This window comes from Cryptotermes secundus, unplaced genomic scaffold, assembly GCF_002891405.2.
Source record: "Cryptotermes secundus unplaced genomic scaffold, Csec_1.0 scaffold110, whole genome shotgun sequence".
NCBI classification, from domain to species: Eukaryota; Metazoa; Arthropoda; class Insecta; order Blattodea; family Kalotermitidae; genus Cryptotermes; species Cryptotermes secundus.
Window position 1 is genome coordinate 147,232 of NW_019742550.1, and position 20,187 is coordinate 167,418.

General features: G+C 37.5%; 1 protein-coding gene across 3 annotated transcripts in view; it reads left to right on the forward strand.

The window, feature by feature from the left end:
- LOC111873261 (REST corepressor) overlaps positions 1 to 20,187 on the forward strand; it is a 54,821-nt gene that overhangs the window by 23,632 nt on the left and 11,002 nt on the right. For 2 of the 3 annotated variants that reach the window (XM_023867821.2, XM_023867822.2), the window contains exons 8-11: positions 3,640 to 3,752; positions 6,049 to 6,265; positions 10,398 to 10,533; positions 16,260 to 16,438. In XM_023867821.2, the coding sequence (XP_023723589.1) occupies positions 3,640 to 3,752; positions 6,049 to 6,265; positions 10,398 to 10,533; positions 16,260 to 16,438 (645 nt within the window). The remainder of the gene's footprint in view (positions 1 to 3,639; positions 3,753 to 6,048; positions 6,266 to 10,397; positions 10,534 to 16,259; positions 16,439 to 20,187) is intronic. The other variant, XM_023867824.2, reaches the window with a different exon arrangement.

Below are 20,187 nucleotides of genomic sequence, written 5' to 3' on the forward strand. Positions count from 1 at the left end.
AGGTGGATGTGTGTGAGATGCTTGAGGACATGCAACAACATGGGGTTATTACCAAAGAGTCAGACAGCTCCCAGTCTTTCCCCATCATCATCATCATCATCATCATCATCATCCAGAAGGAAACTAAGACCTGTGCTTGTTCAAAGGCTACAGATAATTCTGCCTCAAAGCAGAGTGAATGATATGCTGACCAAACCACACGGTGGACCATCAGGAGGTCACTTGGGTGTAAAGAAGATCCTAAATAAGGTACAGCAAAGGTACTATTGACTCCAGGCAAGAAATGATGTTGAGAAGTGGTGCCAGCAGTGTGACACCTGTGCAGCCATTCACGGCCTCCAAACCAGGAATCAAGGCCAAATGCATCAGGACATTATTGTGCTCCAGTCGGAAGGAATAGCCATCGATGTAGTGCAGTGCTGCAGTGCGGCGCATGTTCTAATTTTCTGTTAAGATCTCCTGGCAAACTCCGTAACTGATACCAGTGGTATCTGCGAGGTCATGGACTGTTTGGCAACGGTCTTCGTGGATGAATTGTCAGGTTTTTTCAACATTTTCTGTCATTCTGCTAGTGCTTGGTCACTCTGAACATTCGTGATCTTCATCTGACACTTGGCTGTCTTTGAAATGTGAATGCCATTCGAGAACCGCTGTCTGACTTGAATAATAATCTCCGAAAGCCTTGTGAAGCATTTCAAGGGTTTCAGTAGTGGATTTACTGAGCTTCATGCAAAATTTGATGCAGACACATTGCTTGATATTGCCATCCATCACAGACAGAACGAAAAACCAAAGTTGAAAAAGCGCTCATGTAAAAACTATGCATTTTCAGAGCACAGTGTCATGTGGCAAGACTGATGCAATAGGCTTGTGGAAGTGTGACCTTGGCCTCTCCTCTCATCTTCTTTCACCGAGGCAGTTACAGCAGTAACAGTCTGGAAACTTTCTGATACCACCTCGTATTACTATTTCTAGCACATTATTTTGCTTTTGACATCAAGACTTCTCTAGTTACAGGTATCTGTAAATCTTTGAAATGCTCTTAAAACAGAGGCATCAATCTCAGGATTTCTTCCTTTCCTTGATCCACAAAAAGGCTTATATTTGTCTGACTTGAAAACAGTTTTGTTTTTATTCTTTGCCAATGATGTATACATGCCACACCTACTGTATGCTTCCTGTGACCTACACAATTGAGCATTTTATGCAGGAAGTCCCATTATACAGGAACCTTTTATAGGATAATGTATCTTGTGGGGAGTATGATGGAACCACAAAATTCTAATGTTTTGCACAGGAAAATGTTTTATGCAAGAATGTTTTAATGTGAGTTTTACCATATGTATTATTAGGCTAGTGGCGTAATTTTCTTTGTCCATGGCTTTGTACACAGTAAGGAACACACAAATTGCTTGTCAGAATGGTGCTGTGAAGATCAATTTACTTTTTCATAGACACAGTTTTGTACTGATTGTCCAAAGGCCACATCTTTTGGACTCTTTTTAACATTGTAGTCCCTACGTTGACACATTGCATGGAGATGTTGATTGATACTTGTTTATTTGTTTCGTCTCTGTAGATCATTGTTACATGATATAGGACAAGTCAGTTACTGTACATTGGCTGATTACAATAAGAGAATAAAGTTACAATACTTAAAATTGTTTACAGTAGATTACAATAGTTAAGATTTCATATAGTGTAAGGTGGAATCCATATTAGGTCCCCTCGGCACATCGGCTTCCATATGTCCTATTGTGTACCTTTACTGGTGATAATGCTTATGGAGAATTTGATGGACTGAGGATTGGCAGGGGAAACCGAAGTACTCGGGGAAAACCTGCCCCAGCGCCACTTTGTCCATCACAAATCCCACTTGACTAGACCACAGTGGTGGGAAGCCAGCGACTAACCGCTTAAGGTATGGCGTGGCCTTTGAGATAATATTGGTGAATTTGGTGATAGCACTGGTATAACGTTTCACTATAGACTAGACTGCAACATCTCACTACATCTGTTCTCCCTTCCTGGTGCAGCTTCTGTGTATCACAGTTGTATTTGAAATGCAATGTTCATAGCATGACATTGGTAGTTTTCTTTTGTGACATTACCCATGACTTCACGGAGTAGTTGTCATTCCAACAGAGAATGTAATGTTGTCTCAACATTCTATATGGCCTACTTCTGAAAGCGGAATCCATGCGTTTTCAGTGTGCTTTGGTGTAGGTTGTTGTTGTTGTTGTTGTTGTTATTGTTATTATTATTATTATTATTATTATAATTATATGTATAGGTGTGTTTTTTTTGGGGGGTGGGGGGGCTGTCTTACTCCTGCCTCTTCTCTATTAGAATTATTTCTTGAAGTTGCAAATTATAGGTACTGCTTTGTCAATCCTGTTGGTGGCTTGAAAAACACTCAGAAAGTGGGGTTGACATGTGTATGTGGTTTGGATTGCCAAATGTAGGTTTCTATGTCAGACTGCTTCATTACTAAATAAATTTCTTACTCATCAGTATCAGCAGAGACTGAAGGTACCTGATAGATATTCTTCAGAATATGGCTAGCAGCTTGTTTTTCAAAGCAAACATTTTGGATGTAAAGAAGATGTATGAGTTAGTCAAACAAATATGATCATTTACAGAGGCTACCCTCAGCCTTTGTTGATGAATGTGGAAATGTTTGTATTCCTATTGTGTGAACTAACTGAAAGTCAAGTGCTATATGTGATGCAGGATCTGTGAAGAAGAAGTGTCTGTGTAAGATTAAGAAACAGCCTGTAGGTCTGTGACCTCTTTCAGCCTTGCTTTTTGTATTGTGCTTTGAAATGTATCATTGATGGTCTGCAGTATCTATTATGGTGTGCATGTGATCTAAGATATACAAAATTTTATTTTAGATATCTTACATTTTGGAATATATGCATATTTGTGGCAGTGCCTGATTAAGTATACACATTTATATCTGAATTATGTTCTGCTTATAGTTTGGTGGTTTTGTTGAGGTATAGATTGAAGTAGTTGCATTTTTAACATGTCACTGTCAAAGACTGTGATGATAGTTGTAGAACTTTATCTCTGTGAGGTCAGTTTGTTGTGTAGTATGTTCATACAGTAATTTGTTATAAGCCAGTATATGTATTGTGCTGAGAAATATATGGAGACTGAATTTTGGCTTGGAGAGTGTCTGTTATTCAGTTGATGAGAGGTGTGCAAGGTTGTAAGGTACAGCTGCCATCTTTTTAGGATTTAAGAATTTTTGACATTAAAATGAGATCAGTGCCACTGCTTATTTACAAAATAGGAAGCTAAATGAAATTATCTACTAATTTTCTAATAAAGTGCTGTTGGTTGTGTGTAGAGTTAGAATCTAAAGGCTGGAGTAGCTATGTTTCTTATTTACCCTGTTACTTGTTTTGCTGTCATGCCTGAATATGAAATTACATTATCATACTGATCTGATTTGTACTATAATTTTTCTTTTGGAATTATCATTCTTAAAGCTTAAAATAAACACAAAATTTTATGAAATATCAGTTTCTTTTGGATTCAGATGGCAGATGTAGGCATATGTTGATATAAATAATTGGTTAATGTAATGGGGCAGTGTTATGATGAGTGTTGTCTGTCTGTCTGCTGCAGAAAGATGGTGCTGAGGGTGGGAAGAGTTCTTGTGCTAACTGTGGGGTTGCCTGCACTCACACCCACACTTCTCCTAAAGGCAGCATGTGCAACACTTGCTACCAACATTGGAGGTATAAATTACTATGTAACAAACATAATGATGGGCATCTGCAGGGACTACATGCTTGAGATTTTAAGAATTTTTCCTCCCTGAGATATTTGGATACTGAAGTATACAGGAAAAAACTGGGCTGGACATTTAGTGTCTGTATATCTGAAGTTGTATGTTATGTTATGATTGAAAGCTCTAATATCAAATTAATGGATGCTAGGGAGATAAATTGGAGCTGAAAGTGTAAATTTTTTTTTTTCAAATATGTCTCCATTTAGAAGTTATGACATATTTTAGGTGATGTTGCTTTGTACTGTGATCATTTTACGGAGCCTCCACACTGAGGGATAGCGGGAATAGATAATGAATAACATTTATCATACTTGGTCAGTGGTACTGATAACAAGAACAGTGGCAGCAGCGAAAAGGCCTAAATTTACTAATGGAGAGTTGGCAAATAATGTGTTGCTGGTATATTGGTTTTATGATGAAAATTCTCTTGCTGCACTGAGAGAATATCAGCATTCATATCCAGATTTGAGGCAACCTTGTCAGTGTGTGTTCGAGAACTGCATCATAATCATAGAGAAACAGGCATTCTCATGCTGCATGCATGTGTTGGTCATGGAAGACGCAGTGTGCAGGACAAGGAGGATGCATTGGACATCGTGTACTCTTTCCATGTACAGCCTGTACAAGGGTTGCAGGCAGGAGACAAACATCTCTGTTTCTTATTCCCTTGATGGATGCTGCACAATGTTATGGACACTCTTCAATTTATATACCATGTGTTGTAGACTGACAAGGCAGTATTTACCAAAAGTGATGTACACAGTCTGTGCAACTTTGCATGTATGAGCAATGGAGAATCCTCAAGTTATTCGTCACTTTTCATTCCAGCACATATTTAGTGTTAATGTTTGGGCCAGAATCATAGATCATTATATAACCAGACCATACTTAATGCAGGATCATCTCAGTGGAGTGCACTGCAACTGTTCTCTTGAAGAAATGGTTCAACTTTTATTGGAGGATGTGCCTCTGCATGTATGCAAGAACATGTGGTTTTAGCACATCAGTATCCCTCCTCATTTTATATGTTGAGTGCACATTTGGCTTGATAACTTCTGGAAAGACGGAGGTCTGATCGCCTGGCCTCCACATTTTCCCAATCTGACACCCCCTAGATTTTTACTTGTTAGGATGATTGGAGGAAAGGTTTATGCCATGGAAGTTCAGGATCATGGTGTTCTAATTAGTTGCATTGATGTTGGTGCAGAATCTTGTGTAGACAACTGGTTACCGTTGGGCTCAGTTTGACTTCTCTGTCAACATGTCTTCAGGAGGAGGAAGGATAGTTAAAATATTGTGTTGTACATTTAGTGTGGTGACAGATCCCCACCACATGAACAGAAATACCCAAAAAAGAGGTACTCTGAAGTGACAGTTTGAAAATGATACAAAGAGCAAAATTTGCTTACTTGATTTCTTCCTTTATTCGTAAGCAAGATCAGTTGACATTACTTTAAAAAGAATTGTTCCATTAGATAAAAAATGACAATCACAGTAATGCAAAGCAACATCAGCGTAAAAGTGTAATGACTCTTTAATGGAGGAGAATCCAAAAGAAATGTTTAGACTTTCACCTCCTGGTGATCTCTCCAGTGACCTCCTCCTGCTGTATTAGAGTTTTGAATCCCTCTATAAATATATTCCAGTGTAACATAAATTTAGTCTTTAATTCTGATTGTAGCCATGCAATAGAACTATAATTTGCTAAATGTAGTAATAATTATTTATTAAAAAACTTGCGTTCTCATTTAATTTCTGGAAGATAATTTGAAAAAAAAAATTATTTTGTTCTAAATTCTACTGGAATGTACAAATTTTGATTTTGAGAATGCAGTTCGAGTATATTTTGGTGTCCTTTACAAATGAAAAGGTCATTTTTTAGTGAATATATTAATTAAAATTAGTATCTCAGATTGCAGTAGTTGTGCTAAATCATGTAGATTAGAAGTTATTGGTAAGGAAACTACCAAATGATAACTGTTCTCTCCCTTTTCTGTCTCTTCAGGTGCCCTTAAATGCAGTCTTGCAAAGTTGTAGACATACTGTTTGTAGTTGCATCTTTCTCAGATTGATTGTATTCTGATTTTGAGCCATTGTTCAGAATGTATAGAGTCATAGCTATTGTGTAATTATTAGGAGTTCTTATTTTTATGCTAGGTTAAGTTCAACATATTGAGTCATATCCAGGATTTTATATTAGGGCTAAGTACACTGCTGAATGTGGGTGGGGTGGCTACTTACAGACGTACAGGAAGTGTCCGCCCAACAACCGGTCCTGTGAAGCGTGACAGGCACTGCCACGTTCTTCTTCGCCACAAACGCAAGCCCCCGCGAGGGATGTACATTAACCATGATGATCTAGTGGCTATGGCTGCCGGACCACCAGCACCCGCCCCTGCCAGTCAGGGTGACCAAATGTTGAAAGCAATGGATAGGGAAATTGTTTCCCTTAAGAGACAAGTAAGTCTGTTCCCAACTCTGCTCCTTGCGCATGATGATGAAAGACTTGTAGATTATGTTTGTATGTTGACTTGCACAAACACCCTTACTGCAGTGAGCCAAAACATCTTCTCATAACTGCACACCAGTAACTGTGGAAATGTTTTTAGTATTTAATGCAGAAGTACTGTAGACCATTACTGATACACATTTGCATGAATTTACTTCATGTAATATACACATATGGTCATCTCATATTTATGAATTCATTATCCATGGTTTCATTTATTCACAGTTGAGTTCTTGCAGTATGTTATTGTTAATATTCTTTCAAAGGGTTTTTGTGGTGCATCAGTGTGAACTTCGTGCAGCTTCTATGTTCTTACCCGCATTTGCTCCTTCATACTGTGCCTCAGTCCATATCCTACTGTTCTACTAATAATACTGTGCAAAGCTTGGCATATTTTTGTATTTTCCATGCATCCTCTCCTCACAAAAGAAAGATAAGTGATGTTGGCAATGTAAGTGAAGAGAAAAGAGTAATGCACAATTAAATAGGTATATACACATACAGTATTTGCACGTGCAATTTGAATGCTCTTACAGCATCATTGTTTATCAGCTAAATGACACATGAGAATGGGAAGTAAATGGAGTTGAGTATGTTACATGTTTATGTTTGTAATACATGCCACATGGGGTTCACTTGTCACCACTACAGCTTTGTGTACATGGTGCCCAAAGTGATTTTTAAAGTAGAAAATTTGTGCAGTTTCATGAGGCGAAGTCTGGGATACAGTGTGAAGAAGATTCTGAATGGCATTTGAAGTGTTCTTCCATCAAGAAACTGTTTTTAAGTGGTATAATTTGTTTTTAAAAAGAATCACAGGTTGCCTTTTTTTTTTTTTTTNGGGAGAGGTTTTACAAAAGTTGCATATTTGAAGGCCAGGTGGAAACAGCTCACTCAAGTCAGTGTACTTACTGACAGTAGGACATACCACTCTTAGCAATGCACAGAATCCTGCCAAAATGTTTAAACATATCTTTGTGGTTACCAACTGTTGCAGCACATAACTGGGACAGAGACATTCATTGCACATTTTACTGTGACTTCAATTCAAGAATTGATAAAATGTACTCTTTCCATTGAAAGTTATCTTTAGTGACGAAGCCATTTTTTTTTATTCAGGGATGTTTTAGACATAAAAGGAGAATCCAGAGGATTGGGAATCCTGCAAGAATTGACCACATAAGGGGCAGTTCAAAGTCGGATGTGTTTTGTCCACCATTGAAGCCCAATTTTTCTCGCTGAATTGGCTGTGGCTGGCATTGTTTACTTAGGTTTGTTGGAACAGCACCTCATTGCGATTTTGCAAGAAGAATGTCCGAATAATATGCTGTGTGAACAAGCTTGGGCATCTGCATTTCCACCACAAAATGAAGGGCATCATAAGTTGCAAGTTCCTAGGGAAGTGGATTGGCTCTTGGTCATCTTATTCACCTGTCTCCACTTTTGTTGATTTTTTTCCTCCTCTAGGGATACGTTAATAATGATGTATACATATCTCCATTGGTTACCACTGCTGGATGTTGCTGAACAGAGGTGAACTGCACTGACTTCAGTTAACCCAACTTGCACAGCAAAATGTGGACTCAGCTTGAATACAGATCTGGTATATGCTCCTGCACAAAAGATTCTGACATATGGAGAATTCTGAGTACAGGAAACTTCAATATGTAACCTAACTCCATTTAGTGTTCACTTCTAGCTGATGAACAGTGTTACTGTAAAATCATTCACATCCCTTGTATACGAGTATGTCCTTTATTTATCAGAGTTCATGACATTATTTTGTCATCTAGGAATATATGCCTCACACATATGAAGATATGCCTGTAGATTGTATGTATACTTTTTAGTAAAGAGGTTAGCATTGATTCAGTGATACTGCATAATGAGAAAAATTGTGATTGCGAATTGGATACTGTGAGACTTCAATTTTGTCATCTTGTATTATACATTAATCCCAAGTTTCTGCACTTTTGCATGGTCCCAGACAAATTATCGCAACAGTAATGATAAATATTAACAGATTTTATGTTTCCTCAATTTCAAATTTTCCCGAGTTTGCACTTCGTTTTTCTAGTTCTCCATCTTCAGGGTAGAAAAATTCATGAGCGATGAACCAGCATGAGCAGTTCGCTGTCTGTGACTGCTTACTCAGTATATTCGCAGCTATCCCCCATATCTGGAGGCTGTCTCTTTATTCGCAACCTGAGGTCATAACACCCAATATTGAAAAATTATAAAATAACAGTTTTTGAAAATTAAAATACAAATTCTAGGAACAGTCAGCCCTTAAGGGTAGGGCTGGATGTGAAATAAAGTACAAACCTTAGGAACCCACATGAGGTTAGTAAACAAACGTGAAAGGCCAAGCCCAGGATTTAAGATAACAGACCAAACAGAATTTAGGACAACCAGCACTCACATCATGGTTCTGAAACTGTAACAGATTGTCTAGCTGCTCCAAGAACTGTTGCAGCCAAAGTAGTCATCAGGCTGAAGACCAAGCCATGACTGCCCTATCAGAGGACCATAGTTCAATGAGTGGGTGGGGGAGAGTAGATAGTAAAACATTGTGCCGGAGGAGAGGGAAAGAGCAGGAATATAGATGTGTTTTCTTTTTAAGAAAATACTATGCAGTGAGTTGGGTAACGCACAGCTCAAGCCATCTCATACCAGTTAACATGCACGCAAGTGTATGCAGTGTGCACAGTCATAAGGTGACTAGTCTTTTCACATAGTTTGCAAATCTTTATGCCTAAATGTTGAATTTGTAAAATTTAGCATGGGCTTGTCCAAAAATCTAATTTTTTGAAGATAGCTCAATTTCAAGGGCACAGTAAGATCATCTGTTGTCATATGTTTATATTGTAAAATTTAGCCTAGGCTTATCAAATAGCACCGCTGATTTCCCAGTCATAGTTTTTGTTAGTCTTATTTGGTTGATTCATAGCAATTCAATTTATTGATTCATGTAGAAATCTCAGTACCTTAACTTCCTGTTAGCCAGCGTTTGTGGCGAATGTGGTCCACCAGTTATGTGAGTTTGCTGGTTGCATGAGAGAAACTTACAGAAACCTAATATGGAGTTAACACAACTTGTTTCTACTTTAATTCTTGTGTAGGAGTTTGCTTACACTTTGCTCTTCGTTGTAAACATTTCTTCGCCTGTTCACATTTGGACATTCTACACCATTGTCTTACAGTTTCTTCAATCATTACATTTTGGCCGTAAACCACCATGCACAATTCATGATGATTTTCTACAGCACTCACATTTTTAGCATGAAGAAAGTGAATAACAGTGTAAATTTTGCCGCTGGCAGGATTATCAATTGCAAGGCACATCATAACTCACTCTGTAGAGACACAAACAAGCACTGTATTGTCCTGTATGACTGTATCCTCTACTGTATGACCAGTTATGTGATGGTTTACAAAGCATGTGCAAGCTCTCCCGCGCTCCTACAATAGTTGCCTAAAAGCAATTGAGGTTACTTTCTGAATATCCCACATATATGATTAATATTCCTGTCGATTACTGTTTTAAATTGCAGAACAGGGTGAAATTAGGGTTTTTATGCAGTCCTTGAAATACTGGTTCGAAACTTAAAGACTAAATAATGGTAAAAATGAATGCACTTATCATGACTTTTTCTTGTACCGTCTGCATACATCTATGTTGGTTGCTTGTTGCAAGGGAAGATTATCACAGACATTTGTGTGGGAAGAATGGCTAGGTAGCTGGAGGGAAATGCAGAAAAATAGAGTGAAAGGGAAGTGTAAAACCTTAAGGGAGGTTTAGAGGTGAGCCATCTGTGAGATCACTTTCCATAGCCTCAGTATAGGTGTGCCTTTTCCATGAACAGCTTATTAAATCAGACTTAGTAAAATCATGATGGAGATGTTATAAAAAGAAATGAAATCAGATTTGCTTAAGGGCAAGATTGCCTTCAGAGGGGAAAATATACAAATGCAGCTTTGACGGTAAAACTGAATCAGATAATTTTTTTTTCAGTGGACTTGCAGTTCAGCGATTATTTCAGATGATGTATATTATACATTTACAAAATAATTTTTCTTTAGGTGCAGAACAATAAACAAAGTCTGAGTTCCTTCAAGCGAAAAACTGCTGAGGGGATTGATGATTTACGCCCACCAGATGCAAACAACCGTATTAATGCTCGCTGGACTAATGATGAACTCTTGCTAGCTGTACAAGGTAAATTAATTTTCTTTCCTTTGAAAGTTAGAAATGTAATTCTTGGATTATGTCAAGTGAAGTCATTTAGTGCCCATTTTCCGTAGTGTATTTTTAATTATGGTGGAAGTTAGTATAGTGAGAATTCATAACAGTGTGAAAAGTTGACACTATAGCAGATTCTCATTGTAGAACCTGGAGATATATAAATTGCTCCCCCAAACCAAATAGTCATTTATCTCTTGCACCCATGAAAATGCAGGTGTTCATAAGATAATTAATAGTTACATGTAATACAAGGGCTGCGCCATAGCTCAAGCGGTTAGTCACTGGCTTCCCCCCGAAGTGGCCTGGGTTTGATCCCGGATCTGGTCAAGTGGGATTTGTGGTGGACAAAGTGGCGCTGGGGCAGGTTTTCTCCAAGTACTTCAGTTTCCCCTGCCAATCTTCATTCCACCAATTGCTCCACAATCACCCTCACCTATCATTTGGGGCTGGTACAATAGGCGAGAAGTGGCCGCAGTACAGGGGACTTCATCCCACCCCACTAGCAATGAAAATAAACAAAACCTGTAATACATAAACTATGTGTCATGTAATTGAAGTCACTGTGCAGAAGAGAAAATGCTGCTATTAATAATAGTGAATACCATATTTACTTGCATAATTTGTGCCTCTGTGCAATTTATGCACCACAGCTTTTAGGAAGATTTAGGGGAAAAATTAAATACACGTACAATACTTCTGCCTTTGATAAAATTTAGACTAGCACATAATGTCTTTTGTAAATGTGGTTAAGTTAAATGGCATGGAAAATTTCTGAAAATTTGATTGCATTTTCCATGATTATTATGCATTTGTTGAATTTTTATCAAGGGGCAGTTTTGTCTGCGCTTAATAATTGAATTATGTTCTGAAGTCCATAAGCATGAATATTTTTACTGTGAAGCTACATTACATTTAACTTCCATTGCTTTTTCTGTGATAATTATACATCGCAATTTTATCAAGGGTCGTTTTTGTCTCGATATTTATCAAGGATTAATGCAATCAGATATGTTGGTGTGAATGTTCATACCATATTGCCACATTGCATTCAACTTTGATCACATTTCTTTCAGAAGTTATGCATTGATAGAAATTTTACCAAGAGGAATTTTTTCCTCTATGTTCACCAACGAATTGCGTAGTTGTGTTCATAGGTGAGTTTATATATGAGGGTTGGAACTTAATAGTGGCAACTATTTATTTACAACTGATACAAAATAGATGCATGTTTCGAAGTTTTACTGTCCTTCATTGTAGTCACCAGCATTGTGTACAACCCGTTGCCAGTGATGTGGAAGTTGTAGGATACCTTTAGCAGCACCTGTTGTGTTGATAGTTCGAATGGAGTGGTCTACTGCCTGAAGAATCTCTGGGACAATTCTGGAGCGAATGCCACAAAGTGGTTCCTTCATCTTAGGAATCAGTTCAAAATCACAAGGGCTTAAGTGTGGGGAGTATGGTGGATGGTATAGCACTTCCCAGCCCCATCGATCGAACAAATCAGCCACAGTTTGCGCTGCATGTGACCAAACCTTGTCCTGCAAAATGATGGGTGGGTTCTGCAGAAAGTGTCACTGCTTCTTTCTGAAAGCTGATCGCAGGTTCTGTTCCAAATATGAACAGTAATACTGCACACTGACGGTTTGCTGTCGTGGAACGGTATGTGTTAGGATAACATCATCACAGTCGTACACGAGAATCACAATAACTTTCACATTGCTGGGGTTCTGACGAACTTTTGATTTTCGTGGTGGTTCCACCTTTCCACTGTTCCGTAAGGCAATGCAGATTGCCCGCAAACCTCTTGAAGACCTTGATGACACTGCCCTGCTGTACGGCCTCTGGCACATTCAATCTTTATCCAACTCCATTGTTCCTGTTTCGAAAACATCGTGACAACACTACATTAGACCCCCAGTTAACACGAGGCTCTGTTCTTCTCGTCACTGTGCATGCGTGTGATGTGGGAAGGGAGAGTCCATTTGCTCTGAGGTAAGGTAGGTATGTAACTAACGTGTGGTATAAGCGACATTATTTGGTTCTGTTGCATGGCGTCTCTACAGTGGTGTTGACACTATTGAAGTTTCAACTCTCGTATATGGCTGTACTACATCACATTTTCTGTGAAAATGATATGTCAGAATTTTATCAGTGGACATTTTCATCCCAGTTATATGGCAGAGTACCTATGCATATACTGTGTTGCCTCATCAAATTCAACTTTAGTCACAATCTCTCTGAAAATTGTATGTTGAAATTTTATCAAGGAGAATTTTTGTCTCAGTGACTAACATGGTGGAGTTTGTAGGCTTGAATATTCATGTCATGTTATCATATTGCATTTGCCTGTAATTCCCAAGATATAACATGTAAAATTGTACTGGAGAGTAGTGTTTGCATATTTCATGCACCACATCCTTAGACATGAAGTTTTGGTTGTACGAGCATGTAATTGCAAGAAGTAAACATGATATTCTTACTTTATATACCATGAACACATAGTGGGGAACATCACCTATATGGTGATGGTGGCTGTGTAGTCTGATGGGATTGTGTTTATGACAGAACAAAGCAAAGCTTTCGTTGCTACGTGTTTCTTGCTGATTACTCACTTTGCATACTCATTTGACACTGAAAATGGAGGCAGTATGGTCCTCTGAAACCCCGGTGAACTTCTACTGGACTACACTGGATTACATTCCAGTGGACAGTACTTTTCATTGATTAAGGGCATCTGAGAACAAGGAGAAGGAAAGGAGAATATTTGGACATAAGAGTGGTGAAGTAACCATAACCTTTTTCTTCTAGGAATACAGAATTTATATCTGCTGCTGTAGTGCTGGTAGTCAGATTTTAACTTCACGGTAATGGGATTTATATTTTAAACAATACAGTGCTAGTCGTTCCGAGGTCTCTCTGGTTGCCTGCATGTGCCATAATAGTGGTGTGACAGATTGATGATAAAGGGAAAAATGGAGAAGACTGCATAATGAGGAGCTTCGTAATTTTTGTGGTTGATCAGCTACTGTTAGTGTGATCAGACCGAGGAAAACAATATGAAGAGGACCTGTATCACTCATGTGGGAGATGAGAAATAGGGAAGAGATTTCTTGGGAGAGCAGGCATGACTGAGAGAAGAATATTTAAATATATATTAAGAAGTGGGGTGTAAGGGTTGAATTACTTTCATATAGTTCAGGATGGGTTCACTGGTAGGTTTTGTGAAAGTGGTAATGAACATATGTGTTCCATAAAAGACGGAATTTTGTGCCCAGTTATGTGACTTCAGTCGCTTAGGAAGAACTTACCCAAATGGAGTTTGTGTTAATTGTCAATAAACATCTCTGCACAGAGTCAGTTGTCAAACTTTGGAACTTAACAACTGCTTAGTCTTTTACAGAACTGCAGATTGTAGTCATCCTTCCTGTGTACCAGTTGTTTTCCCTTGTAACAGAGCAAAGTTGTTAAGATTGCTGTGTTTTGGGATCTGATGTTGTGCAGTCTGGTAGAATGTTAGTAGCATTCTACCAGCCTACACAGTGCCATACTCATTGTTGTGCGAATTTAAAAACTTGCTAAGCATCATTGTTAATCACATCCAGTATTTGGAATTTGGTATTCAGTGTATGGAGGAATGGGATAAATGCAGAAGTCTGTATTTGTATTTCGTGGCCGCTTTTATTCTGACATTGTCCAAGAACCTTTTTTCATTCTTAGATGAGGTGTGATTAGATAGTTTCCAGAGTGAATGTCATGGCGACATTGTTAAATCTTCATCCCTTTAACTACTTCTGACACAAAATCTAGTGAGTAGGGAGGAGCCAGAAATTCACACAGACAAAGTAGAGTGAGCAGGTACATTGTCATGGTGGAGAAACCATTCCCCCAAATTCCACTTCTCAAGTTGATTCAGACGCACTTTTCTCACATACGCTATAAGATGACAATGTAGTAATGTTGGTTTACCTTTTATAAATGTGGAACAAATTTGTACTGCACAACTCCTTGAATGTCGATAAAACACAGTGAATATGCTCGTCACATTTGAGTGAATTGGCTTGCCTTTTTGTGGGCATGGAGGTGATGGTCTCTTTTACTGACACACTGTTGCTTACATTTTGGGTTGTACAATTTGATCTGTGTCTCATCACGTATGATAACTTCAAGTTGAATTCTGAGTTTCTTTCAAGCCTCCTTGAAGGTTATGGCATGTGTTGACACAATTATCCATCTACTCATCAGTAGGCGGGGTGCAAATTTTGTGGCATTCTGACCCATGTTCAGATTGTCTTCAAAATGCTTTGAACTGACCCCCAAAAATTCCCAGCATGACAGCAACTTCACAGATACTGATTCTTCTGTTTCCTTTGACAAATCCTTCACTTGATCCACATTTTCATCTGTTTTGCTCATTAATGGACATCACAGCATTCATCTTCAGCAGAGATCACACTGCTTTTGAATTTGGAAAACCACTCAGAAACTTTTGTTTTTCCCCATTGGCTGCTATCCAAAACATACTTTCTACATTTTGACGGTCTCTGGTAACATTTTTCCTAAGTTGAAGAAAACTTTGATGCAAACATGCTGCTCTTTCAAGTTTGCCATTTTCTAGGTGTGGAAAAATCCCAAATGGAACAAGACACACTTATACTTAACAAGACAATACTAAACACTCACATGTGCTACAACCTTAAACCAAGCAGGGAATGACTCCTCAGAATACCCTGTCTACTGCACTTAGTGGTAGAAAAATTTGCTAGTAGCAGTAGTGTCATCTTGCAGTTATTTGATCGAACCTTGTACATTTCCTTCATTAGAACACTTGTCAGTTTGATATGCTGAAAATGCTGTTTCAAAATCTGCTTAATTAAGTGGGTAAGTCAGCATAAATTTTGTTTTGATGTAATCCATCTTTATACCTTAGCAACAGAAGACAAGGAAATATAACAAATTCTGGTAAGATGTAATAATGCATATATGAAAATTTATGAACCCTCTCAACAGAACTTTATGTTACAGATTTAAAATGCCTCATTTTTCTTACATTTTTACATGGTGATTTTGTTCTAATTTACATGTTGTGTGGAAGTACTTCCCCTCTTCCTACATTCCTGCCCTTCCCATAATCTGTGTTTGTGTAAGAGATATTTTGTCATGTACATTTTGCTTTTAGGTGTTCTTTACAAATTAGAAATGAAGGCCTTATGTAGAATTTGTGTCTATCTGACCCAGAGTCATTGATTAACTGTTGGACAGATTTATTTTTTAATTTGAGATGGGAGACTTTTACTAAACGTTTCTAGGCAGTTATGATTTTTGGACATATGGACTCATAAAAAAGTCCATTTTCTTTTTGGCCATAAATGGATTTTCTATGTGTATCATGAACTGTTAATCAAATTTTGGTGAGAGATCTATGTGTGATGTTAGTTGGTCACTTTTATTTTTAGCCATTTGACTGATTGTAAAGCTTTACTGCACAAAAAGCCAAGAGAAAGCTTAGTTGGAAATGCTGTTGGGAATTTTGTGTACTTCACCGTTTCCAATTTTGTTAGTGTAGCAGTATTCTGTACAGTGCAGGTCATTGTTAATGCAGTTGCTTTAAGTGAACTTAATAAACTTTTCTACTCTGCAAAACTGGAATTCTTATAAGATAGAGAATCATAGACAATACAGAATTTCCTCTTTTGTTTTAGGTGTGCGGAAGTATGGAAAGGATTTCCGAGCCATCGCTGAGGTAATTGGTACCAAGACAGAGGCACACTTGCGTAGTTTCTTTGTTAACTATCGTCGCCGTTATAACTTGGATGCTGTGTTGAAGGAGTTTGAGGTGGAGAATGGACCTATTGTTGACAATGATGATAAAGAGGAAAAGGTATTAATCTTGAATTTTTGTATCTGTAAATGTTTATGGTAGAATACTGATTTGTATGAAGAATATCATCTTAGGTATGTTTGCAGATGTATAGAGGAGAATAGTTGTGCTTAGTCCCTCCATATAGAACGTTGGGAAAACTACTGGATAAATTTCCTTGAAATGTTATATTTGAGAATTTTATGAAAACTTGCTGAGGCATTCCAATTTTTATTTAGATTGGACATGTTTAATGAGGATTTTATAAGATAATGTACAAGCTTTTCTGCATATATGTTGCTAAATATTTATCAGAGGAAAATGTTCCAATTAAAAGTAGTTGAGAAAAAAATAAAACCTGCATTTCTGTGTACAGTATATTTTTCTCTGTTGAGATAATTGACTGTATTTTCAGTCCAAAAGCCCAGTAATTGTGAATATATTTTTAGACTTTCATGTTCAACAATCAGCAATGGCCCCCAACAAGTGCTCTAAAGGAAAAAGGAACTTTTACTCAAGGGAATAGGGTGGATGGGATAACAATGGGCATCCCTCATTTTGCCATAAACTCGGAGACAGTGGCCAAAGAAAGAACCAGTGCATTGTCATGCAGAAGATACCATAATTCACTTTCCTGAAACTTAGTCCTAACGCTATGAACTCAAGTGATCAATCTCTTAACCTTTATGAGCTGAAGGACACCGTATGGGCACTTTTAAAGTAAAGCCAAGTGGCTGAAAGACACCGTATGGGTATGCGCAGTCCACGCATGCGCACGGTGTTTTAAAATCTAATTTTAAGATAGAAATTCTTGTTCTACTTACATTATTTTTGGACACCAGCTTTATAAGTAGACTGTCTTCCCTTCTGCATCATCTAACTGAATGTTGCATGTCACTGAATGCAGAGTCCGACGTCACAATTAACGTCCGTAATTAACTCTTATTTTCCATGCGAAGCGCACACACGCAATTTTAGTCTCGTATTAGTAGGAAGTAAGCCAGTGATGGCGGGTGTTTTCCACGTGAAGCGCGCACATGCAATGTTAGTCTCGTATTAGCAGGAAGTAAGCCAGTGATGGCGGGTGGTGTCCTCTATTCATAACGCTTATAAAACATCGCAATTTCAACTATGCACCATGGCCCCTTTTCGCATTGAAGAAGCTGCTCGTAAATCACACCATTCAGAATGCGTTACAGTTTATTCTGAAGGGACCTGGAAACAAGTGGTATGAGGTGATATTCCAAGAGCTGCCTCTGTGTGGATAGTCCCACATACCTGAATAAACAAACAGTTTCATAAGGCAGTGTAGGATAAGAACTGGCCCACACTCATGTATACAAGAAGCCCACTGACCAGAGAATGTGCAATGAAAACAAACATTCTCTCTCCTCCAGATAACACATAGTCAGACCGTGAGTCAGCAGCATGCATTTATACTGCAGGAAGGTTTTGTGCAGAAGCTTTATGCATTTTTGTAGACAGACTCTCAAAATTGGGGATTTTTTTTTTTAATCAATGTAACAATTTTTACAGATTCTAAAATCTGTAAATTACAGTATATGATTCTATATACTTTCTAGATAAAAGTAACATTTATTTCGTTCATTTATCACAAAAATTGTAGAAATCACAGCATTTTGAGTAACATGATTACAATTTTTATTACTCTACAATGGCAGGCATTTAAATTAACTCCATCCTGCTGCCACTACCGGAATTTAAATGGCCCATCCCATAAAGGTTAATCACCTTTTTATGAGATTTACCATTTACAGTCAATTTTTCCAGCACAAATCTATCATGAATGATAGTACTGCAGTCAGCATTGTTCTCACCCATGATTTTTGCATTTTCACTTTCTGAGCTTTCAGTATCTTTGGATTCAGTCAAGTTGCACTCTGACAGTTCGTTTCTGGATCATACCTGAAATACCAACTTTCATCACCTGTTAGAGTCCTTTTTAAAACATTTCTATTGTCATATTCATAATGTGTATGTGTTAACAGTCTTCAAGTGCATACAATCCCATGTACCACTTCTACACTACATGTTTCGGCAGTATGCTGCCATCTTCAGGTGTATCAATCTGTCAACCATTTCACTGCTTGCCTTTATATGTCCATTTACAAATATTAAATTTGTATACATCCTTATATTATAATAAAGTTTATGCATTTAAAACTTGTTAAAACCTATTATCTCATAAGTCATACTTCAATTCGTGTGTGTTATTGATCATCCACATGGGGGTCATTCTTCTTATGTTTCTAATGTGTGTATATCTGCAATGTGAAAAATGTTATATATTAGTGTTATGTTTTGATTTCTGTTGGTTTTGTGTTGTTAATATTATACTGTTTAGTACTCACTATGTCTTAGGATGTGTTCTACTCTTGTGGCTGCATGTGTTGTATCGTTGGATGTGTGTGTGTGTGTGCTGTTTTCATTCTCTTATATTATTGATCAAGTTATGGTGTTGTGGGAGTAAGTGTGGTGGGGGTAGGTGGTGGATTTGTGTTGTGTTGTTCTGTGTAAATTGTGTGTAATTCATGAAATATTGGGTTATATATTTCTTTATTTATGTTCATATGCGTGTTTTTTCTTTGTTCTGTACGTATGGTAGTTTTCCAATGTGTTTAAATATTGTCCTTTTTAATTCGTTGCTATGACGTCCATAGTATTTTCTATTGTACCGTATGAGTGTCCTGTATCTAATATGTGTTCTGAGTATCCTGTATTACTGTTATTGTGTCTTATGTATTGAACGTGTTCTTTATATCTGGTATTAAATTTCCTCCCAGTTTGTCCTACATATTCCATGGGGCAGTCTAGGCATTTCATTCTATAAATACCACTTCTGTTATATTTATCTATTTGTGGTTTTGATTTCAATAAGTGTCATAAATTGTTCTTAGTTCTAAATGCCACTTTTAATTTTGTGTCTCGAAATATTTTTGTAATATATCTTGTTTCTTTTCCTATATATGTGAATGTTGCCCATTTTGTCTTTGTTTTCTGTACTTCCAGATTCTATGTCGTATTCTGTTTTTCTGTAATGTTTTGGTTTCTGTTTTTTGTAGCTAGTTTTGTAATTATATTTGTGTTGTACTTATAATTTATAAGTATGTTATTTATAGTAGCTATTTCTGTATCTTTTGCTGTTCTGGTAATGGGGTAATTATTTGCTCAGTCTATAAGGTATTTAATACCAGATATTTTGTGTTCATGTGGGTGACATGAGTCATTTGGTATTATTATGTTTGTTTTCGATGTATTGAAAATTGTAAATTTTCTATTCCTCTATATATTCCTATATCTAGGAAATTTATAGATTTATGGCTCTCTTTCTCTATTGTGAATTTTATTGTTGGTTGTAGTTTATTGAATTCTGTAATCATATTGTCAATATTTGTTTTCTTTATATCGTATAATATTAGTATGTCGTCAACATATCTGAAATATCCAATTATATTTTGTTTTTTTAAGATGTCGTATATTTGTGTATGTTCCATGTTCTGGATATACAAGGTGTGGCAATAAAGAACCCGGATTACTTTTATGACTCATTTCCGGCCACGTCATTGACGAAGAGGAGGGTAGGGCATTGACCCTTGGACTTCCCTCTACCGTCACACAAAGTTTCATTCACGTGCATCGGTTAGTCTGGCCGCGACCATTGTTAGAAGCGGATCGTGTTTCTGAGCTCCGTCGGAATAATGCTGAGTGCTAATGCAGAACAACGTGCTAACATCAAATTCCTCACAAAA